The sequence below is a fragment of the Gavia stellata genome, chromosome 15, assembly GCF_030936135.1.
Source record: "Gavia stellata isolate bGavSte3 chromosome 15, bGavSte3.hap2, whole genome shotgun sequence".
NCBI classification, from domain to species: domain Eukaryota; kingdom Metazoa; phylum Chordata; class Aves; order Gaviiformes; family Gaviidae; genus Gavia; species Gavia stellata.
In genome coordinates, this window is record NC_082608.1 from 2,146,359 (window position 1) to 2,170,665 (window position 24,307).

At 46.6% G+C, this 24,307-nt stretch overlaps 1 protein-coding gene across 1 annotated transcript in view; it reads right to left on the reverse strand.

Moving 5' to 3' along the window:
- Positions 1-462: 462 nt before the first annotated feature.
- Positions 463-24,307, reverse strand: part of SF3B3 (splicing factor 3b subunit 3) — a 30,109-nt gene continuing 6,264 nt past the window's right edge. Inside the window, exons 8-26 of the mRNA XM_059824656.1 lie at positions 23,857-23,960; positions 22,497-22,662; positions 21,882-21,977; positions 21,281-21,353; positions 15,666-15,817; positions 15,097-15,252; positions 14,522-14,677; positions 13,678-13,821; positions 12,614-12,736; positions 10,981-11,135; positions 9,672-9,846; positions 8,845-9,050; positions 7,774-7,930; positions 6,232-6,357; positions 4,904-5,116; positions 3,857-3,955; positions 3,263-3,406; positions 2,422-2,526; positions 463-1,391 (exon numbers count right to left, since the gene is read on the reverse strand). Coding sequence (XP_059680639.1) covers positions 1,251-1,391; positions 2,422-2,526; positions 3,263-3,406; positions 3,857-3,955; positions 4,904-5,116; positions 6,232-6,357; positions 7,774-7,930; positions 8,845-9,050; positions 9,672-9,846; positions 10,981-11,135; positions 12,614-12,736; positions 13,678-13,821; positions 14,522-14,677; positions 15,097-15,252; positions 15,666-15,817; positions 21,281-21,353; positions 21,882-21,977; positions 22,497-22,662; positions 23,857-23,960 — 2,691 coding nt within the window. The 3' untranslated portion in view covers positions 463-1,250. The remainder of the gene's footprint in view (positions 1,392-2,421; positions 2,527-3,262; positions 3,407-3,856; positions 3,956-4,903; positions 5,117-6,231; positions 6,358-7,773; positions 7,931-8,844; positions 9,051-9,671; positions 9,847-10,980; positions 11,136-12,613; positions 12,737-13,677; positions 13,822-14,521; positions 14,678-15,096; positions 15,253-15,665; positions 15,818-21,280; positions 21,354-21,881; positions 21,978-22,496; positions 22,663-23,856; positions 23,961-24,307) is intronic.

Sequence of the window (24,307 nt, forward strand, 5' to 3'; positions counted from 1 at the left end):
GTGTGGGTGAGCTCCGGCTGCGAGCCTTCGCAGCCAGCTAGCAGGCAGCAACACCTTCCCCAGCCATCCTGGCAGGCAGCTGCTCCTCCCAGAGCTGCAGCTGCTTTGCAGGGCAACAGAAGGCAGTCTCAAGCCGCAGCCGTGCCCTGGATGCGCTGGAGAAACAGTAGCTGGGGGAAAGACCCCTCCCTCCCACCCCTTCTCCACGGACCCGGCTTCTTGTGTGTCCCGGGGCAGAGCGGCGCTGGCGAGCGGCAGCTCTGGCCGCAGGACACGCTGCCAGGCTGGGGGCCAGCTCCAGGCAGAGCAGGGGTGTGGAGGGGGGCTTGCAGGCCAACACCTGCAGGGCCACAGCAGGGCTCCAGCAGCCACACAGGGTTGAAGGTGTGCATGTTTCTGTACTCCTCAACCTGCCAGGTCAGGGGCAGCTGCGGGGAAGGAGAAGAGCCCCGGAGTCCAGGCTAGTTAAAAAAACCAGGCTTTTATTCTTCATGTGCTGCTGCTCACAGTCACAGCTTGGAGACACTGCTCTTGCCAAAGTTATTATGAAACAAATCAAGTCCCAGACTCAGGCCTCGCTCTTCCCCACCCCCAAGAGAGTCAACATTGTACAAAACTCTATTTACAGGGAAAACAGTCAGAAATGGTGAGTCCAAAAAGCCCCTTGCAATTCAGAAGAAAACGCCCGAGAGAAGCGTGACAGTTACAGCCTCCACACAACCAGGCTTCCCACCGGCTGCTCCCGGGGCTGGTGGAAGCCCAGAGCTTCTCGCCATCGATTACTAAAAGGAGGTTGGCAATCCTGAGTCATGCCACAGCCGTTTCCTTTACCAAAAAAAAGCTGGGAAATTGCAAAACCCACTTGATCCTATGAAGGCTCAGCTGGATCTGCCCCACAGGGCTTTCTGCGAGGCCGGCGCAAGACACCCTTGGGCTCCCCCATCCTAAAAGGGGGCCAAGCAGATGGGGCTGAGGGTCAGTCTGCGCCCTTCCTCGGGCACTTCCCCAAAGGAAATCTCTCTTTCTGGAAGCCAGAAATGTCAGGAGCCTTCACATCAGCAGCGGGATGTGTTGAGGGACCTAATATCTGACACTGCATTTACTGGAGTCACATTACTTTGAAACACAAACCAAAGAGGAGCAAAACCAATATTTAAAAAGGGAAAAAAGCACACATTCCTCCTCCCAACTGTGCTTGGAAGAGCGTCCATAGGAGCCCAGCGAGAAGCTCCGCTCCTGCCAGCTGCTGCTCAGAAAGCGTAGCGTGTGCGGATGTCTTCCAGCTTCTTGGATACCTCGGGTGGGGTCCGGTCCAGCTCTTCGGCAACATTCTTCTGTTTGTTAGGCTCCATGGAGTTGAACTGCTCACACAGGTCGCCATCGATCACATTCTGGAGGGGCAAGGAGGAGAGCATTGAATTGACACAACACAGAGGCACTGAACCCTGCCTAAACGGGGAAAAATGGCAACAAACAGCTTGTTCCCAGGAGCTTCTCAATCCTGTCCTGGAAACAAGACCATGCTCGGTGACCTCATCTGCTGAATAGCAGCAGTTAGCATCAAATTAATTACTGGCCAGCTTGATTAATGAAGGAGAAACCCAAAAAGCCTGGGTGCAGCTGAAGAATCACACAAGGGAAGGGAAAATGGGTCTAACTCGGATCCAAGCACGGTGCTGGGAAGCCTGGGGGACGCTGCGAAAGATGAGTGAAAGGCATCTTCAGTCAGATGTGAGATGTCTTTGAGACTGGGCACGCTGCAAATCAGCCTCAAGCTCATCCACAACAAGAACACCCTCTGCACTCAGCCAGCTTCAGCTGCCGGGAGAGTTTTCTGACTGATACTATATACGTTACTCTGGTAGTAACCACATGGTTACTCTGGTCCAGTACTCTGGACCCTTCTGGTCACAGCATTTAGCAGTCAACAGCTGCAAACACAGTTCCTCAAAAGCAGAAATAGGTAGGAGCAGCTGTTTCTTAGAGACTTCCCTTTCCAATGGTGGCAGGGAAAAAACATATCCCCCAAGCAACACCCAGTTTGACCTAGCCACGCAAACAGCTATGTAATGCTGCTCCTCCTGATGAAAAAGGAGATACCGTGGCAAGTAGAAAAGCACAGCAACGGCACCTCTGGGATTGGGTCTCAAGAGCAACCCTCAGAAGGCTCACTACAAGGGTTAAAGAAACCAAAACAGACATGGTATTAAGTGTCAAATACCACTCTCCTTACAGAGTGCTATTCAAGAGCTCTCTTCAGTTCCTGCCACAGTCGCTACACCAGCTATGGTTTACACTGCCCCAGCTTTCCTCACTGAACAGAAACTTGGACTTGCTTCTGCCACACCTCAAAGCAGTTGTGTGTCCCGCAGCAAGTCTCTGCACCCCCGTGACCAGCTGAGCCTAAATACTCAGACCTACCTTCACCGGGAAGTAGTAGGAGCGGAAACTGAGGTGGTCTCGTCCACACAGAGGAGGGTGCTCAGACCTCAAGTGCATTTCCACATGCTGGAAGAAGTCATGATCCTGGGGAGATTAAGAATCGGTAAGAAAACAGTTTGCTACACGTCAATGCCACTGGTGAGGTAAGACACCCATCAGCCAGGCGCTCCTGTGCTGGCTCAAACGCTGCCATTACCAGGTTCTGCTCGAGCGGCCTGGCACACGGCAGCCAAGGTCACAGCTACCCCCTCACCACCTCCACCCCGGGAGCACCCACAGCAGAGCCAAGCAGCCAACCGTGCCACCTCGGCCAGGAGCAGCCTCCCGGGAATTGGAGCGTACAGCAGCGGCGCAGCATGGAGGTACAGCCCCAAGAGTGAATGTCGTGGCACCCGCCGCTCCAGGAGGCCACAGCAAACAGAGTTGAGAATACCATCTTCAAGACTTGAAGCATCAGTGCCTGATCAATAGTTTAGAGGCCGCACACCCCTACACAAAACATGCCAAAGGATCCCTCCTCATAGACACTAAGTCACCCAAGAGACACTCCTCTGGACCACGAACAGATTTAGAACAGCAGTGCAACAAGAAAAGCTCTCAACTCTTCACAGAACCAATGCAGAAGGAGTTAACAAGCTCCTTCTCTTCCCCTTTGCATCTGAGCCTGTCCCACAGCCACAGGCTTTCCTGCAGCCCAGCTTTTCACACGCTGCGGAGCCCTGGAGTTACCCTCAAGGGATGCAGCACATTAACATACCGGCTAGGGATGAGTGCACAGAGAAGCAGCAAGTCTACAGCATTAATGATGGGGTTTGCTTACCTCATGGGACGTAAATGGGACCAAGATCCCTATCCCCCCCGATAAGGTGGTATAGACAAGAGATTCAGAGCCTCCGGGGATCAGCGTGGTCTTCTGTAAGGAAAGCACTGTCTCTCCCACGTGGTAATTCATAATCACTTCAGCCTGAAAGTCAACCACAGAAGCATGTTTTTTCTTTAGCTTATATAAAAGCATCAAAAGGTTTGAGAGAGGAAAGCGGAATAAATTTGGCCACCTGCTAGTTCTGAAATGCCTTTCTGAAGAGGAAGTGCCTTCCACCTGTGACCAGATGGCAAAACTCAGCATGCCGCTGAATTACCCTCTTGAGCCGGACAAACGGATGCAAGTAATGAGGGAAAGCAGGAAAAGAAAATGAGCGTGCTGCTTCAATCAAACATCACTGAATCGGCGTCGGCCGTGATTTCAGAAACTGAATTTGGCTCCCAGTGACAGCAAAAACCGATCACCCACAGCACGGTAGATGCGTAGGAGCGGAACTGCCAATACATCTCCTGGACAACACTGCAGAGGACTTCACAGAAAAGCAGCGTATTCTTTCCCCACAACAACCATGTGCTTCCCATGAAGCATTACCTTCTGCGATGCTCCATTAAGCAGCCCCCTGTCCCAGAGAGCTTTGTTGCCTGTGGGATCCTCATCTACCTCATCATTGGTGTTGGGAGGCAATCTCACCTGCGTTGAGAGAGGAAGAGTGAGTCAACAAGCTGCAGAGAAGCAGCGCATTATCTCTGGAGAATCCTTGTGGTCTTTGAAAGGCTGCTTTTGTGGACTCTGCAAGAATCACTTCACACTTACAGCAAAATCATCCATTTGCCCCTCCAACAAGGCCTTTAGAGTTAAATGACAACCATGTTGTCAAGACTGATGGCCTGTCACTCAAAAAAATGGGCAGGACCTCGTGACCAGCCCCTGCCTGTCCCGGCACTTGCAGATCACCCTGGGAGGTAAGGTCAAAACGGTTCGAAGGTGGTTCCCGCAAAGGAAACAGTTTGATAGATGTGGGGCAGGAAAACCGAAGAGGATTGATTTGTGCCATCAGCCAAATCCTGCAGGCGCACCGTCTGACACTTGCTGAACTCTGCACTCCAAAGCACCCGAGCACGCTTCAGAGAGAGATCAAAGCTCTGGCAGAAAGACCATCTATTCTTTCCTCCTCCCCTGCTGAAATCCAGCCAAGTGGGGAAGTGTCAGCACTGACAAAGCCAACTTTCAAGAGAAAGTGACAGAGAAAGCTAAATGCCAGCGATGAGGTTTAGCCAGGGAAAGTAAGAGTGATAACCCCCTGACGCAAGTTCTCATGGGCCTTTTCACAGTCACAAGCTTCATTTCAAGGCTTATTCACAGTAAGTTTTGGGGGAATTTCAACAGAAGTTATTGAATGCTTCAGAAATATGTTTTTTGATCTGCTGATGCTTTAACTTGTTTGCTTTAATTAATGACCTGATACACTGCAGCCTTCCGCTATGACAACAGCTAGTCACCCTGTAAAAACAAGTGAATGGTACAGGGCGTTGTCTCCAGCTGAGCACAGATTCTCATTCTTTTAAAGACAAATCATGGATGTTTTAAGAAAAAGCATGTCATGTCCAAAAAGCCCCGACTTCTCTGAGGCACACTCACCACGCAGATGTTGCCAAACTTGTCTGCTCCAGCCACGGTGTCATAATCCAGGAGAGTTGCTGTAGTGACCCACCGGGGATAAGTGTCATCAGCAAAGATGATGAGCTGGTTCTCATTCCTTTTGTAGCGCACCCAGATGAAACTCTCCTGAACGTCTGAAACAATCACTCTGTGCCCAATGGTTTGGATCCCACAGATGTAGTTAGCAATATGCTTTTGAGAGAGAAAGGACAAAACCTGAGTGCCTCAAACAGGGAAGCATAACCCATTAACTCTACCTTACTCCAGCTGAAACAGTATTTCCCCCTGGGAACTATGGCTCAATCCCCATTTCCCATCATTCCCTCTAAAACTACCTCTCATTTCTGGCATGCCTCGGCCCCAATCTAAATACACGGTCAATACAGGGCCTTGCAACCTAACACCCACCACACATCACTCTCAGCCTGCTGAATACAAGCGATGTCCAGAGAACAAGCACTGCTGGTGAGCCTATGAACTGAGATGGCAGGGACAGTCCTGCAAGAAGGCATTGCTTCCATGGCCCCTCGCTACTGTGGTCACAAAAGCCCCAAGAAGGAAAGTTTCAATTTTTCATGAGAGTCATGTCTTCGGGGGGAAAAAAAAAAAAAGGCAAAAACACCCAAGATGCAAAAAAGTGTTCCCCTACAAGTTCCCAGTCTGCCTGTGAGCTTGCTGGATTTCCTTTGTGCAGTAATGAGCAACTGGGCCAGGTTCTGCAGCTTGCACGAGAGAGGGAGGAGCAGGCAGTTATGAGTTAGAAAACCATGCTCTGGAGTTTCTTTTCCCGAAGTAACAGAGATGCTCAGCAAGAAGGACCATCTACTTCAAGGTGAAAATTCCCTTTTCAAGATTCTGGGGATCTGAAGAGGTGCTTATACACACTCTCCAACTTCTGTCCCCAACCTGCTGATCACATAACCTAAAGAAAACATTTCCAGCAGTTGTCGTTTCCTATCTGGGTAAGATCTCTCTCATTTGCAGAAGATGGCCAAAGGCACAGTCTGTACAGGCTTGTGAAACTCCTGCACGTGTCCATTAACAGCCGGCATTGAGGTGGTACAAAAAGGAACCTGCAACACCACTATCTGCATGGCGACGGGCTGGGAAAGAGATGTGTGCTCGAGGTGCAGAGGGGCAGCACAACAGCCCAGTCCAGCCAGAGCTGCCAACACTACTCTGGATGCATGCACCCAGCGCACACCAGCAAGGCACAGACACGCTTGGGCTGGAGTAGCACCTCAACCCTGCTGCAAAGCGTCACTTGCTCCAAGTTGACAGCCCTGGTCAGGAACAAAAGCCCGTACCTTATTCTCACACTTCCGAAGCAGTTTCTTCTTGCCCAGGTCATAAACGCGCAAGAGCTTTCCAACTCCAATTAAGACTCTACCTTGAAACGGAGCAATGGCTGCAGGAACCTCCTCCACAGGGGTCTAGAGAGGGAAGGCGATGACTGTGAGACCCCCATTAACAGAGTTAACCTTACACCAAGTTTCAGAATTGATTCAGCTAATGCTTCGGTTGAAGCTCGTTGGCCTGTGCGCCAAGGCTTTCAACGCAAAAGGCTGATCACAATCTTTTTCTACAGGAGGGGCAAAAGATCAGTCCTCTGTTGGCCTTTTGACAGCAGCACATACCACACATGGTGCTAACAGAGCTCTGGGTACTACACAGACAACACACTGCTGGCAGTGCACCTTAACTGAAGCGTAGGACTGCTGTAAGAACCCCATGCTGGGCAGGCAGCAAAGGCAGGGAAGGATCTTGTTGCCTTGGTTCTTAGTTTTGCTTTATCCCCAACAGGAAGATTTTATGCTTTGCCTCAATCCATCCAAACTGTCTGTTTTTAAAACAAAGGCATTAATCTAATTCAGCCATCTGCCACAGATGCTCTGAAGCTGCCACTGAAGAAGCGTTACATCTGAACAATTACAGCGTGCCCACAATTCCAGTAACTCAGACAGGGCTGAAAAATCTCCCACCACTAATCAATCCAAAAGGGTAAGCCACAGCAGAGAACGGGAACATGTAGAGAGCTCCCAGTTACAGCGTTCCTTGGCTGCGCTGGCCAAGAGAAGTTATTCCACATCATCAGTGCTGTCAACTTCCAAGTGGGTGTTCAGTGGCACCAGAAAAGGCCCTCGTCCAGGACAGAACCCACTCATTCCATCAGGACCGTAGGAAGTGAATAAGCCGTAACATTCCTTTCCACGTGCTCATCTGCTCAAATTTCGGCCATGCTGGAAGCACGTGGGAAGAAGAACAGAATTTTGTTTTAACAGAGTTGTGCCGAAACCCTCACTAAACCCCCAGAGACCTGTCAAGCAAGTTGGTCACTAGGCGACTAATCATTTCTACACACAATCAAAACAGCATCAGAGGAAAGATGACAGCTCACACCAGCTTCATGTGGCCAGCCAAGGACTGAGAGCCCTAGCACCAGGGCTCAAGTGACCCAAGTATGAATTCGCTTTGTAAACAAGTGCTCAGAGCAGCTCTCTGAGCTCATATTCCAAAACGGAAACAGAGCTGTTTCTCTCCCCTCCCTAATGGGGGCATGAAAAACACCGCTCCTTTCCCATTTACCCAATTAGATGGGTAAGACTATAGCTAAGGCAAAAGACTGGGACTCTCGGGAGATCTGTGTTCAATCCTCAGCTCTGCAAAAGATGTCCCAAGTGATTTTGGAGGAGGCAGCTTATTTTCTCTGAGGCTGCTTCCCGTGTGTAACATCAGCGTGATGATCTTGCCCAGGATTCATTGAATACTGCAATATCACCATAGCATTCAGGGTGAAGTAACAGCTATTCCAACACTCTGCCTGTAAAGGACCCAGTCGTCCCTCTCACCTTGTGCAGAAACTCCAGCTTCTCACCGCTATTCACCAGCTTGTACGTGTAGACAAATCCCCCAGCAACCGAGCGCGGGTTCAAAATCAGGTCCTTGGCGACTCCCACCAGCACGTACCACTCATCACCAGTATTGGAGAACCGGCACACAGCCACACTGGGGATGACAAGACACGCAAGGAGGTCAGCGTGATCACGACACAAACGAACGCTGCACACACAGACTGGATTCCCTGACAGCACAACTTGCACCTAGCCAGGCACAGATTCGGGAGCCCAACCTTTCATCACTGACATTTCATTTTCAGAAGTCATTCTTCCTCCCTGCAGAAGTGTTTAATGCACATTTCTCTATTCTTCCACACTCCCCACAAAAAATAAAAGATGTGCTCTAGCTGTCACATATTCCCAAAGCATTAGTTTTATGCTTTCACAGGCCGGACACTGCCTAGCAATGCGCAAAGCTCCACTGGAAGCTGTTTTTCAAAGGCTGTTTCAATTTGAACACGTACATATAACTTTCCTCATCTTCCAAGTGTTATTTCCTGCCCTAGCTCAGTCAGGTTGGGAATCCTGGACAAAACAGGACAGTCAGACTTTTGGACTAGCATGACCTAACTCCACTTCACCTGCTCAGGCACTTGCTGTTCTTCATGGTTATTGTGTTGGTCTTCCCCTCCAGTCCCTCTAACATTTCCTTTCCATTTAATCTATGCTCCATTTATCTGGATGAGAAGGGGAAGTGAGAGATAGCAGAACATTCTTTTGTTCCTGGCTCTCTTATCTGTCTTTTACATCCCCATGTTGTTCTTTAAGCACTGGGGTCCAGCAAACACATCTGGAACACCAGCTCTTAGTGTCACATGCAGACAGATCAGGGTGGGAAGGGAAGGAAAAGCAAGACAAAAAGTTTTAAGCATGTGGCAATCACTTCTGGAATTTCAAGCCAGTCTCTTGATAACATGCTGCATCTGGATTTCAACTCAGCAACAGCTGAGCAGAAGGAGGAAAAAAACCACAGAAGACTCATCACACGCAGAGATTCTTGCTCTATCTGGCAATGCTTCTTACCTGAAGGCAGCTTCATTCTGCTCTAGCTGGACCAGATCTAACGTGTTTCCCTGGATGGGGTTCATCACCCTGATAACAGAGGCCCACTGTCCGTTCCCTGCCTTGGGAGCACCAAAGATGGACTCGGGAAGATTCTCGTTCAGAAAGGCTGCAGCCATCTCTGCAGCCAACTCCCTCTCATCTTCACCCGCAGCCTCCACCATTTCCTATGGCGTATTCAAGGACAGGAGAAAACAACAGCTCAGTGGATTTCCTTTCCAGACATGCTGATGCTCTGCGTAGAATATAGCCTCCCTGTTTCCCCTAAGCCCAGGTACTCCAGGGCAAGGTACTGCCTGGGAAGACATAAAAGCCACCAAATCCCAAAGCTTCCACCCACCCTGAGTTTATTCCCAAGGGAGCCTCTGCAGCTCAGAGCACAGCAGTGTCAGCTCCGCCCTGCCCAAGGGGCAGTTGTCTGCGGAGCTGTTTCTCCAAAGCAACAACTCTGGAAAGAACATTGAGAAGAAAATAACCCACTGAAATCCAAACATCCTCAGCCACAGAAAATCCAGAGAATGGTGTTACACAAGCATGACTGTCCTCCAGTACATGGTCCTTAAAGCCTGCCATAATGACATGCAAAGAAAGGAGCGCTGGGAAGTAGTGCGTTCTGCTGAAATTTATGTTTTGAGGCAGATCTTCACTCCCTTCAGCCCCTGCATTCACACAGGGCACAAAAACCCACAGGCAGCTGCAGCTGGAAAACTAGTCAGCAGGGAGGACTTCCAGCTGCAGAAGTCCCCTCTGGGTAACAGATGTGTGTACCTGTCCCCCACCCCAATTACCTCAGCCATTTGCTGCTTCCTCTGTGCCTTGGTGGCCTCAGTGTAAGCGTTATGGTCTGTCTCAATGATGATCAGGTTGTTGCTCTCTGGGTGAATGACAAATTTTCGGGGCGTGTACTGCAATGGGAAGGCAACCTGGTTGAAGACTGCCCCCAGCTTCTCCAGTGCCAAAATCCTGGGGGACAAAGACGTGACGTGTTAAACAAGGTCCGAAAGCAACTGCCCAAGAGAACAAGATTGGAGGTGAGCTTTAGGTCTGTGAAACTGGCTAGTGCCGGAGAAAAGCAGCACCTCCTTTCTCGGGCCAGACAGCAACTAGCAAACAGCTCCAGAGTAGAGCAAAACTAGCATCCTAAATGGGAGCCTATGCTGTGGGCAGGTGTGCTCGGCAGGGCTCTCACTGTCCCAGGGTGCATTCTGAGCGCCTGTCCCTTTTGGACAGGCTTCTGTGGTGCCGAAGCAAGTCTAACCCCAGAGGAACAAAGGCCACATGGAAGAGGGAAAGTGCACATTTGGGGAACACACCATCTGAATCTAAATGCGACACAGACTTTGACACGTAATCAAATGCTCCTCAGAGGCACTTCAGTTAAAACAGTATGAAAAATGCAATGCCAACTCTTCCTTTGCTTCCTGTGACTTGCCAGCTGAAATGCCAGTTCTTCTGGCATTTGGTGACTAAAAACCGCAAGTCTCTCCAGAAAGAATGACTCCTTTAAAAGCAGTGAATGCTGTAATATTTCAATGAGGACAGATATGAAAAAAGTGCCTGTTCAAGTGCATAAAGCAGAGCTCCTGAATTTGTGTTCCCCTATTATTTTCATTTATCTTTTTAATATCTAAGCTGAACTTTGAAAAGGCAACCAATACACCCCTGTCAGGCCTCTGATTTAAGAAATCACGTGGCTTATTTTCTGCAAAGTTACCGATTCAGATCACAAACCACAAGATCCCAATACACAACAGGTTCACATTTATTAAAACCTTCCCTCCTCTCTAAGGATCAGAGAATTTAAGGATAACTTCAGTTACATTTGTTATTTAAAAAAGCTGGAAAATACAAGTCAGAGAAGTGCACCCTATTTCTTTTTGACAGCATAACTATCCTTGTATTCCATTTGTTTCCTGAAATACACCCAAGTGTTTTCTATCAAATCATTATCCGTAATCAATAACCTCAAAAACCCCTTAATTCTCAAGGTAAGTCACCTTACCTCTCTCCTTTTTAATGCCTAGTGAGAATTCACCACCCCTCCCTCTGCCTGACATCCTGGCCCAGAAGTATTCGTCTTTCCCCATCAGTTCTTACCTCAGTGTATTTGTGGAGATGGCTACAATGCCCTCTGGGCACTGCTCAGAAGCAAAACCAGACGCAAACTCCAGTGTCTCATAAGACAGGGGAGTCAGGTGGAAGCGTGACTGGTAAGAATAACTGAGCCAGGAACGGCTCGACATGGCCAGCACCTGGGAAAGACAGACAGCAAATTTATTAGGGCTGGGGATGGAGGCAAGCTCGCCTCCTTGCAGTATGAATGGATGTACAGTGACGGACTTTTACCCACTAGAACAACCGAATTCTTGTAAGTGGACTCCACCCAGCTCAGAGCATACCTTCAGAGATACTGCTTGCTTTCAAGAGCCCGTTTTATCTGGAAATTGCGTATGGCACAAAGAGGAACTTTAAAGCACTATCAAGACAAAGAATACTCAAACCGGGGTGCAATAAAAACTATTTTATCTGTAAAAGCCAAGATCAACAAATACTTTCATATCTCTTTTTTTTTTTTTTAAACAATAGCCTGTTCTAATGAGAACAGGTCTTTTAAAAAAAATATTTACTGCTTCGTCACAATCCAAATGCTGTAGCACTTTAAGTGAAATTTACTTAAAATAATCAGTAGCCTATTTTCAATCAAGTTAAGGAAAACAAAGGAAGCAGATGGTCTTCTAAACTCTTCAGCTTTATGCATTGGCTAAATCAATTTCAGTGCAACCTTACTTCCTGCCTGAGTGACAAGAACTGGAATTACACTGAAGCACTCACAGGCTCCTCCAAGCCCATCACTGACTGGCCATAGGCAGTACGGTTTTTTCTCCCCGTATTGTGAGACAAGGAACCAAGACCGATCTCAAAGCAGAAAAGCACTGCGCTATTCTGTAAGCATTCTCTGCTAGAGCTGCAAAGCACCTCATCTCCAAGTTAGAGCTGGCAGAGTGGCAGGAAGAAGTTGAAGTGATGCACCCAGTGTACCATAACATTAAAGCAGAGCTCAGATTCCCAGATCCAGCCCCCTATGCTGACCGGCAGTATTTCTCAACTCTGAAGGTGTCATCCAAAAATGAGTCAAGCAGGGGGCGGCTGATCTCCCCAGTGCCACATCAGAAGGGCTGGAAATGGCACTTCTGATGAAACACGTTGTTCCCTCTATGCCAAATCCTGCAAATATTTCCCTTGAACCATTCTGGTTCAGCCAGGGGCTGGAGAGCTGCCACTTCTCAACACGCACAGGGAGACGACCATCACCTGCATCAAGCAGTCAAGGGGTAAGATTTCTGCATGGGGCTCTTTCCGCCCCCGTGCACTAAGGCAGGCAAGAGAAGATTTTTCAGTGTCTCTAAGCCCAAGAATCTCCTCAGAGCTTTCCAGACACTCTGCAAACACAGCCTACAGGTCAGATGAGTCCTAGTTCAAAGAAGGCAGGGCAGCACTACACATTACTTCCTAAGAAGTAAGGGGAATACTTACAAGAACAAGGCTGTTTGTGAAAGAGCAAGCTGTGAGCCAGGCAGCTCCATAATGAAGTCATTCGACTTCCCACCCTTACCCAGAGGGTCCTGCTGTGCTGCAAGGATGCTTCCCCACCCTGTCCACCAATAAGGAAAACCGGGATGCTGCGCCTGGGGAGTGGATCTGCACCCCTCTGAGAGCCTGCCTCACTTACCGCCTCTTGGCCTTGCATTCGGACTCGGAAGAGTTTCACAGGCCGTGAGCCAAGGTATCTGGTCCTGGTATCAGAAAGATCGCCCGTAACAGGATCCAGGACAGTTCGCAGCAGCACACCGTTCTTGACAATAGCAAACCAAAAAGTTACATCAAGATTACAGATAAGAAATAACTAGCTACCGCTATTATTCAAAACAGAGAGGCAATTTCTGAAGAATTAGGTGTTTGTTTTCCTAGCTTCCAGTACAATTCCCTTCTACAATCACGCTGTATCTAAATTGGCTCTTAATATTAAAATGCATAGCTCCTGCACGCTCCTACGGGGCAGAAAGGAATTACTGTAAAACAAACCAACCAACCAATCCGCCCCAAAACAAACAAAAAAAAGCTAAAAAACAGACCAAGAAATTTGGTGCATCACATAAGCTACGAAAAACCTGCGGGCTGATTCCAGATCCTAATCCCTCTTGGTACAAAGCATTTACCCAAGAACTCAGGCTGCTTAAAAAGAGCTTGCATTCTGACATCAAACTCGAGGCATGTGAAAGAACCTAGACTGCTCTGATTATTTTTACCACATGTTGAATTGTCAAAACAACATTTTTTGGTCAAAGATCACAGAGTCAGTACTGGATGCAACAAAAAGCTGTGCAACAGCAGAGTTATTACTGCAGAGCCTGTGGCTGTGGGCAGTTACTTCTTTGATACTCTGCCCTACAGGCAGTTTTTAAAGAACTGCCCAACAACATTTCACCCAGAAAGTTTTTTTAGAACCTGCCCTCTTTCTGGAAGGGGAAAAGCACAATTTGTCCTACATGAAGTCTGGCACAGTATGCTGCCTTCTGACTAGTCTCAAGTCTAGGAATGTATAGAGAAACTTGCATCTCTACCAAGTCACACACTGAATTCCCCAGTCACAGCTGTTGGGAGTGTTGTAACAAAGAGGGAACGGTCAGGCTTTGTGTTGTTGCACTGCATGATGACAAGGCTGTTACAGCAACCCGTCTTTCAAGCAAAGGCTCACCAAGAAATGCCTGTCAGAACCAGGCAGGCACTTCTCACCTGCAGTCCGATGTTCAGGTACAGAAAGCCAATGGAGCCCCTCTCCCCCAGCTCATCCTGCTTCTCTGTGCCACCCATCTCCACAATACACAGCGACTCGGGCTGTGCAGGCAGGGCCTGCATACTCAGTGGCTGTAAGCAATCCTGTGGGAGACAGAAAAGAGGTACCACACCAGTCAGGAAGGCTTGGCACGGCAAGAGGGAATTCAAGCTCCATCTAAGGAGCTTAAAGATGTCCTTTTAAATCTCCATAAAGAAGTATTCAGCACAAAAAAAAAAAGTCACAATAGACGCTGGCTCTGGGGATTTTGGCAAGCAGGAGTGGTAGCAGCCCTGAAGTTTGGAGAAGATAAACTGGATCCTTCCAAACTGTTCTAGCACAGTTTGTAGCTATTTAGCATGGAGAGACCTGAGCAAAGTTTATGTTACTTCAGTCATTCTTTGAACACTCATCTGTCGCAGGTAGAGGAATGATAATGCTGGTTTGCTGCTGACCTGCTTACAGAATGAGTCTGCTTTTACTACAGGTATAAGCAGTGAGACAGGGGAGAAAAAAACCAAACAAAAACAAACCCCACAACAAAAGAAAAAGAAAATGCTTTCATATCTCATCAGCTGAACTTCCAGGCAGGGGTGAGACTAGATAAAACAAGGGAATCTGTTACAGGTTAGGATCAAGGGCCACGCTTCCTCCCTACCAGCGGAGAGAAGCCATGCAAGCTCTTCATTCCTGGTCAATCACCTGACTATGGGAAGACAGCTTGGAGGGACACAGCTCACCTCTGGAGTGCCCTTCTGAACATTTCAAGCCAATGGAAGAGGCAGAAACAGCACAGCTACTCACCGAAGGGTCAAGGGAAATAATTCTGACAGTGTTGTCCACCAGCCCAACAGCAAGGAACCGGGAGCGCTGCTCCCCAGGGGGAACATTGGCCAGGCTCATGCAAACTACATCGGCCGACATCTCCTTTCTCTCCGTGTACTCATTCAGCTGTCCTGACTGAGAAAGAAAAACACAAGAGACTTATTAACTAGCCAATGGGGCAAACCAGCACCAAAACTTCTCTCCACACCTTTCCCCCACCTCTTTTTTTTTTTTTTTTTAAGATAGTGCTTTGGATTTTTTGTATTTTAAACCATTTCTATACAGCCTTATTTCAGCTACAATTGGAAGAACCAGAATAGCAACAGGGTAAGTACACAATTTCCAGCCTCAGTTACGAGCTTCAGAGACTTTAATTAGCCATTAAATCATCTCAGAGAGACACAGTCCAGATACGCAGGGCTTTGATCTACCTGTTCTAGAAGGACGCTTCATTACAGAATCCTTTTCTGCAGGTCTGATCAAGAATCAATCTCTGGCATGCCCCATACTCTGCCTTGCTCTTCCAAATTCATTCACAACATTAACACACATACCGGGTCCATCTCAAAGTAAACCAGCTCTCCTCCAGTCAGTGCTATCACTACTTGTCTCTGGTTCACAGCACATTTTACAATGGTTTTCTTCCCTGGTGTCTTCCATTCATTTACTCTCTTATCTGCTCGGATGTGCCGGATCCCATCTGGATAAACCTGAGGGAAAAGAGGTCACATTAAATTCTGTATTTACCATCTCTTCACAAGTCCCATCTCACTGGTGATTCTGGCACAGAAAAAGCCAAAGGCAAGCACTGCTCCTGGCAGCGGAGATGCACTAGCTATGCAACAGGCTCAAGGAGCGCGAAGCGACTCGCTGGCTGGAAGCACTGCATCTTGGAACTACAGCAAGGAACAACTGAGCATGCGCTGAAGGAGATTAATACCATCTTCAGCTGGTCCAGTTTCACTTAGCAGGATACAGAAAGGGGAAGGCTGAGTAAGTGTCATTCTCTGCCAATCCACACCTTTAGACATGACATATGTTGCATTACTGTAGAAACCACGGGCGTGGAGCAAGCAGAGAGTGGCAGACATAAGCAGACATGTCAGAAGCAGCTTTCCATTACCTGTACCAAAGCATCATCACCAAGAAGAGAGCAGGACAAGGTGGGTGTAGTACCCAGGAATCCAGAGTCAGTCACTTCTTCTACAGTCTCTCCAATAGACAGCACCAGTGTGGCATTTACGAAGGACACAATGATATAGGCATCAAATTCATCTGGTCAAGGAAGACAGGGAAAAAAGGGTGCTGATTAAATAAATGCAAGGCTTCCCAAAAAAATTAGCAGTCTGACAGATGTCTAGCAGTTACTCTTCAGCAGAATTCCTGTGATAATTACATCTGCTGGCAATATTATGCAAGTTCGTTCTAGGACACACTGTCCAAAAGCCAGCCACTGCTAGACTCCAAACAACGCAAGACTGAGCCACGGATCAAATGATGATCCAGATACAGAGTCAATTCACGACACTCTGGATTCTGGCAAGCAAGACTCCTGCCTACTTTTTTGAAAGACAGCACAAGGTCTAGAAGCCTTTAAGACAGTTGCCCCACCTCACACGAGGAGCTGAATCCAGATTTAACACCCAATGAAGTCACATGAAATGCTCTCCTCCAATAATCTGAACACATGGAACCCATCTGCAGAAACCACACCATGAATGCTGCGAACAGGAGGTTGCACGACCACATGTCTATCTAGTAGCCATATAATAAAAGACTGCAGAGAACGATTAGTGTGCACTGCAGCAGAGGAGCTCAGGGTTAGCCCGCTCTACCCTCAGCCAGAAGCTCAACTAGTTTACATTCACACAGCCACCCGTACCGTCTCCTGGGATGAGAAACCATTACGTTTTTAAAACTGAGCAAACACTGACCTTTACTTCTACTGGAATAAATGACAATATCGCAACTATTATCTCCAGTATTGGCTTCTCCCAAAGGGGACATCTTGGGAGAGTCCAGTAGCTTGGACATGGAAGAGCTATGCTAATCAAAATAATCTTAAGAGCTCATTTGGAAATAGGGAAACTTTGTGGGGAAAAAAGGGTAGTAGGACTGGGTAAAGAGAACGCCCCGGTTTACTGCTGTCCGTTTTCATTCTGCAGAAAGTGACAGGCATTAAAGAGGGGGAGAGGAGAGTCTCATTAAGACAGAATAACAAAAGCAACAGAAACAATGAAGTCTGTTGGGAGATGGAGCCAGGAGCCTCAGTGGAGAAATAAGATTGCCTCAGAGAAGCAACTCCACTTCTGCTGGTGTTGTCATGCAAGTGCTATTTCTTAAAAAGAAAGAATTCCCCATTTTAACCCAACTCAACCCAAAGCTCAGACTTATGCACCAAGCACAAGACAATTAGCAGAGGTGAGGGTGTAAGAGAGCTGTCATGGTTTTGGCCCTTGAGCAGAGTTTCTCCATAATTTGCAAATATGGGAGACATTGAGAAGTGGGTAATGACTCTCTAAGTAGAGAAAGAAAATAGAGAACTCTCACTGGGATGAATACAGGATGCCAGCAAATACCATGCAGCAGCTTAAAGAAACTGAGCTGGGTTAACTGAAACAAACGCTTCAGGAACTGATCCTTTTCTTATCCACCCTGTTTAGAGGCAGGCATTGCCAAACCTGCTGCATCACGTTTATAACAAAAAGTTCTGACATACAGCTGAAAATATGCAAGTAAAAAAAAAAAAAAAGATCATTCTTCTCTCCAACATCTGGTATACAGACCGCAGCTCTGATCAAACTGAAGAGCTTTATATAATTATGCCACAGACCGCTGTGGAATTGCTTTAAACTCCCATTACGACTCTATTAAGTGGTCACAGCCTATAACCTCCAACATGCTCCCGAACCCCACAAACAGGAGCAGGTCCACTTGGGGAAATGAGACAAGAACTGAACCTGCACACAGAAACCGATTAGTAACGCCAACTATTTAAACACTTGGCTTAACGGGAGAATTTCTCTAACATTAACAGCAGATGGTAAGAGTTCAAGTAAGACGTACGCCATTACACGCTGGTTATTTTCTATACTAAAGAGCATCTCCCCCTCAAACTTGCATGAATTTTTCAACACCAGAAGTCTACAAGAATTCCTCGATCGCTTTAAACTGACATTCTAGCAGTTCGCAGGCTAAGCATTTAATTCATAAATATCCTGCAGACAGGATGTTCTAAAAATTCCATTTCAAAGTCCATCGTTGCTTTCCAAACTTCTAGAGAGCTGCTGCCTTCCTCCCTGGGGGCTGTCATTCTCATGATAAACCACCATGTCCCAGCTGGAGGCTTAACCATGTGATTTGGAGCAGGACAAAGAACTCCCATTTGAAAGCAAAACAGATTCCCTTAGTCCTACTCTAAACGAAAACTCATTCCTACCTCTTAATACTTTTTTCAGCTCTTTCTTTCCACTGGCTTACAGTTATATTACAGCATGCCTTTAAGTCTGCGTCAATAATAGTGACAAGTGCGTTTTTGCTTGAAGTCCAGTAGTGTTGCTTAATGCCTCTCTGCTGGAGCTTTTGAAATAAAGGGTTTGATTTACCAGAATGAAGTCAGTGAATAAGATGCATTCATCTAGATTCAAACAATATAATTTTGGTTTAGAAAAAATAGCAGCCTAGTTGAAATTAAGAGGACTAAATCCCTGGGGCACACTGAGAAGTATTCTCAGTTAGAAAAAGAAAAGATCTATAGATTTTAATATGAAAAGATATCCACTTGCTCTGCAGAATCCCAAGCATAACATCAGGCTGCCCAGAGTTTTGAACAGATAGACATTATTTTGTATGCAGACACAAGACTTCAGAGATGCTTATTACTGTTCTAATTGCTCCAGTTAGCTCCTTTCAGCAAGTAACAGAGACATTTTAATGACTCTGAAGAACCACAGCTGGACTCATTCTCCTGTGCCTTCATTACAAGTTTTCTGCAGCTTCATGCACATGTCATGATCAGTTATGAAAACACCCCATTTCAGTCCATGAACTCTATACTACTGTCCTTGTTGTTACTTGTCATTAATTCAGTTCAAGTTAGTCCATGAGAATTCCATTCTTATATGCCAGTCCACACCCGATACAGTTTTTTTCCCCACTCCACAGCATCTGAATTTGCACCGATTCAAATGTAGTCACCACTAGCTCAGAGGAGTTCAGTGAATGAACAGATGAGCTGTGACAAAATGCAGGATTATTCTCACTTAAAAAGATACTGACGGGATGACAGCACATTTTCCTGGGCTTCTGTTTACTACTGCGTGGAGACTCCGCAGCGGTGACTCACTGCACATTGCTTTTCATGCAAGAGTGCCAGGTAGGGAACACAGACTGTTAGGTCTCGGCTCATGTCTATCTCCACAGCGAAGCACACAGCCATCTAGCTCCCCAGACCTCGATATTTAGCTGCAGAAGTGGGTTTGGTCCAAATCCCATCCACGTCTGTCTGATGGGTAGACACATCCCATAACCACAGGGCATTCCCATGCCAGCAATACCTACAAGCGCTTCAAGCCCACTCAACCATTTTCCCTTGGAGGTCTGTACAAAGCAGCTGGGAGCCAATCCTCAATCTAGAAAGGAGCCGAAAACACCCCTGAAATGCACACCTCTGATGTTAGCAAGAACTGACCGTTCTGCAGAGACAAAGTCAATTATTTTGTTCCCCAAAGACTGTAAGATGGAGTGGGAGTTGCTTTCTACTCCTCAGCTACTGAACTACAAAGGCAACAATGTCCAACTACATAACAGCTTCTAGAATTCATTTACTGAAAAGCTTAGCATAAAAGTAGCCCCATGATTTTGGGATTCTCTGCGGTTAACCTGTGGGACAGTACAGTAGCCCCTAGCAGTAGGTACACACCTGTGGTGATCAGCACCTCCACCACCAGCCACCTGTGGAAGAAAAAAAGAGGCTTGGTATTGGTAGTGTGTATCACCACGTACCAGCCAAGGTTAGTATTTGCTTTGAAGGCTGCAAACCTGTACGTGTCTTACAGAGGCCTTGCAGCACGCGCACACTGTGGCATCGAGGCAGAGCCAGGCAGCTCGACACTGCAAACTGAACACTGAAAAAACAGCTCTTGGGCAGTTTCAAGATTAGGTACATGTCTGAAAAGGTTCTGCAGTCTTTCTGATTAAAATCCACTAAAACTGTTTCTGAATTCAAAGAGTTGTAACTTGGCAATCGGTTTTATCTAACTTTAAATTGTATTCAAAAAGTAGCATGGTTCACAACAGCTACAGATTCCAGCCTTTCTGAAATCATCGAGATCTTCATGCCGGAATCTGGAGAATTCGGAAGGAGGGGAAGAAAAAAAAAAAAAGGCAGTGAGACTGGTCTGTTCCACGTAGGTTAGCAATGGTCCTCCATCTCCTGAAAAGTCAAAGTCATCCCCTGGAATCCCAAGGTTTTAAAACTGTCATGTGATGTCAGAAGCCTCTGTCTCTCAGAGGGAGCAAATGTTACCAACTCCTTTTCCAGAAGGCAGGAGCAAAGGTTTTGTCTCTAACAAACTAGAATGCCTCTTAAGAAAAGCACATGTTTTTGATATGAACTGTGAAATACTTTCCTTCTGACCCTTTCATTTCTGGGGAACATGAAGGCACTTTGTGCTCAAAGCTCCTTCCATGCTGCTTAGGCAGTGCATGAGTCTCAGGACATGCGCACAGGAATTGATGGCAGGTCTCAGACGGCAAGGTAAACTCCACAACAATGTTTGAAATTCCCACAGGATCTGGCTCCCTGGAAGACACGCTACTCTACAATTGCTTAAAGACAAGATACCATGTCACCGCAGCAGGCTAAGGTCTCCACTGCAACAATCTCATTTCTACATCCAGTGCATAAACCTACAAGAAGTCTTTGCGAGATTTATACGAAGCACTGCCTCAGAAATTACCACAAAGAGTGTCAGTATCCAGAATAGATTCATTTCAGGCTTTTTACGTGTTTCTGAGGAACTCTGTTCTCACCCCCAAAAGAAAGGGAGGACAAGGGATTACATTTCCTCTTGTAAGGCAAACCCATTATTTCACATCAGGAAAAAACCCCAAGCCCACAATTCAGTACATCCTGCCAATTTCAAATCCTGACCTTCCTGGAATCAGCAGCATCCTATACACTGCTGGGTTTTTGAATAGGGAGTGTGTCCTAGCCCAAATAGACTGTTTTCTTTGCAGATATGCATAGAGGGAAGTAATAAAATACAGACACTGCTGATTTATCTTCTTTGTTCCATAATTTGTATCCCACTCCCTCACAAAGAGCTGATTACTGTAGTTGTCAACACGCATATGAAGAATAGCGAGTATGCTCCAACAAAAAGCATAATCATTGCCTGCTGATGTTGGAGCAAGAACTTATGGGAAGTGGGAAAGGATGAGAAGTTCAGCAGCTTCAGGCTGCAAACATACAGCTGACACAGCATATTGGGTGATGGATGCAGCTGCAGGCAGGTGCTTCTTTGTCAAAGGGAAGCATGACAATTCTAGGGAACCACAGGGCAGATTTTAAGTACAAACAGGTAGCTGCTGATTCAAAACACAACTTTCGGGGATGGCACACAACCATCATGCAGCACCTTTCCTATCTCCTTGGACAGAAAAACAAAAAACCACCCAAAAACCCACACCAAAAAACATTATCAGCTCCCTGTGCTTTAGGAAAATACCACATACCTTCAACATGTCTCCTCACGGTCCATACAGCATTGGGGTTACCAGGCAGCTCTGAGACAGCCATTTCAGATACCTAAGAGTAAACAGGAGCAAAGTTCTTTTGCAAAACAGATGTTTAGACTTACTACAGTAAGTCACCAAACCACCAGCATTTTTTACACTTTCCCACAAATGGATAGGAAAGCTAACAATTCCCAACTCTCATGCTCTCTCCCCATGCCAGATCTGCTACGGGGTAGAATACATTCAGCAGTGATACAGCAACATTAGAGCTCAGATGATCAGCTGTAAAACAAGGGCACCTGCCCCCAGCAAAGAGATCAGCAGCTGGCAGATATACCAGGAATGTTCCAGCTCAAGACACACAAGTATTAGAAGAGACAAAATGCAGGTGGTTGGAGTCAACTGAACAAAAGGCCTTTGAGTGTTAAGAGTAAACAGTACAACCCTTCAATTTCCAAGAAGCAAGCCTAGAGAAAGTTGCTCTCTCCCCCAACTACGGCAGGAGGAGAATCCCTTCATTTCAGCACTCTTATTTCAAGGATTTTCTCCCACAGTCCCTGCCCCTCAAGCTGTTCTTCTGAAATGCTGGAAGTCTTACCTCAAGTCCATGCCTTAGAACCCTCAGAGACGACCGGGGCCCCCGACCACAAGCCACATACAACTGGGGTGTGTCTTCATTGGCCAAATCTGCTATCTGCATGGAGAAATACTGTCAAACAATATCCACAGGAAGAGACAAATAAAACTAAACTATATACACCACACTACTCCTTTAAGAATGTTTTTTTTCCCGAACACTGAAAACAGTGAAGATGCCATAGGGTGTACCATCTGCTGCCCTGAAATAACGTCAAGTTTTAACCAAACTCTCTGCAGAGAAAAGAACTGGTCTGATGGTCAACAGAGGAGCAGCACAGGTCTCCTGGCTGACACCCTGTGTCCAGATATGTATTTATCACCGCAGGAATCAAAGGCTGCCAGGCCAGGTACCAGTCTTAGGCAGCTGTCAGAGAATTTCACAGACTTGCTTTTCTATCAGCATTTAGTATGAACAGTACTTCTGGAAACCTAGGATAGTGTAGCTTTTGTGACTCTGCTTACACACAAATACTCTGCAGAAAAGCAAAGAAAAAAAAGCATGCACCTACGGTCAATTCCTCTGCAAACGAGAAAGACTTTTGTGGTGAATGGGAGCTTGCTGATGGCAACGTACCTGACAACACAGAATAGGAGACAAACTGTCCAACTCATCCACCAGCACCAGGTTCTTGAGAGGTCGTGGCTGAAAAAAGAACGTATCTCCTTCCTCAAGAGGCATGGCAGAAGAGAACTCTGGCTCCTCATCATCGTCACCCAGATGAGCTATCTGGTACAGGTAACTTGAGACAGAAAACAAGAGCAACAGCATGTTCAGCGCAAAGCTCATGCAGCCTTCTCTAAGAAAGGCTTAGCCAGATATTCAGGCAGTGGGGAGGAGAGAAATCCTTCCCTACATTATACATCTATTAAAATTTAGCCTTAAGGATTGTCTTCTTGGTGACAAAATGCTTAAAGGGAATCAGAGGCCCGCAAAGAAAACCAAAGAAAAAACCCACCACAACCTCCCCCCTCCAAACCTTCTTGTTTGTAGCTGTCACTGGCAAGGTATCCCAGAGTTTCAGTGTTTTCTCTCTTCACCCTTGAGCCTTTCAGTTATTCTTGTGTTAGAGCCAAAGCACCCACTGACAGCTGAGGCCAACAGCGAGGCCAACGGGTAAGAGTGCAACTCCAGTTATCCATTTTATTGCAATACTCTCACCTCACTATTTTTAACTACTTTCCCTATTCCATTTTATGAGCCTAAATATCACAACAATCAAGTTAAACTTCAGAGGAAAAAAAATAAAACCAGAAAGACGGACTGATTTACTTCCTGGTTTTAATAAAGCTCAAATGAATATGGCTTCCTCAAGAGCTTGGTTTCTACAACCCAATTCAGATTCACTCGAGTAAACTGCCTGGAGCTCCCTCAGGTGGCTGACTGCAGATGTAGTCAGAAAAGAGTACATGATCTCCATTCCTGTGAATCCCCCACTTAAGACACTGTTAAGCCATCGTCAAAGGTGTGCAGTGTCTTCTCTGAGTCTTTAGAATATTCTAGAACCCCAAACACGAATTGAGGAAGCCCTCAAGTATACATCTATTAAGGAAAGGACCACAGTTACTGATAACAAACCCAATCTACTTCTGAGTGGGCCATAACACACAGAAGTTCAATGAAAACTTTCAAACTAATTAGAAGATAATTCATCTGGATACATGATCGACCCCGTATCAACTGCAAATGCTCAGTTCTTCCAAAACCTACCGCAACAGCACGTAATCTTTTGTTCTCTGTACTGTAATATCTAATCTGGGTTCAAACAACAAGAAAATTCCCCCATTCAGTCATAGTCTAAACCAATTGTTCTGCTCGAGCCACGTAAGCAAAGCCATGTTGTCTTATGTTCAGGAAGGTCAAGGCTCAGTTTGCAATCCTGAACAGAAACAGTCTGTTTCAGGGGGAAAATGCTGACGTAAAATTGTTTACTCACTGGTTTCCAAATTCAGATGCCACAAAGAGAAACCCCGTCTTCAGCACGCACATGGCAGCAGCGACAGGAACAGTGTCAAAGTACTTCAGTCGAATCTCTGTTACCTGAAAGCAGAGGAAGACATGACCGTGCTAGCAAAGTACTAGAGCTGTGCATGTGAGATTTAATAAAAAAAAAAAAAAAAAAAAAGCTGCCTAGCTATCAGCTCCAAAGAAAGGAAGCAAGACAGTGGGCCAGGCATAACCACATCAGTAGTTTGGGGCAGCAGGTTATAAATCACAAAATCCAGCAGACTATTTTGAACACACAAGTCAGACTGCCTGATGATTCTAAGACTTTATGGCTTTGGTAACGCTGAGCAAGTTTGGAAAAAAGAGCAAGCTGTCTAAAAGAAGAAATTTGCTTCACTAAGCACCAGCCATTCCCCAACACGTGAAAAATTCACTGTCCT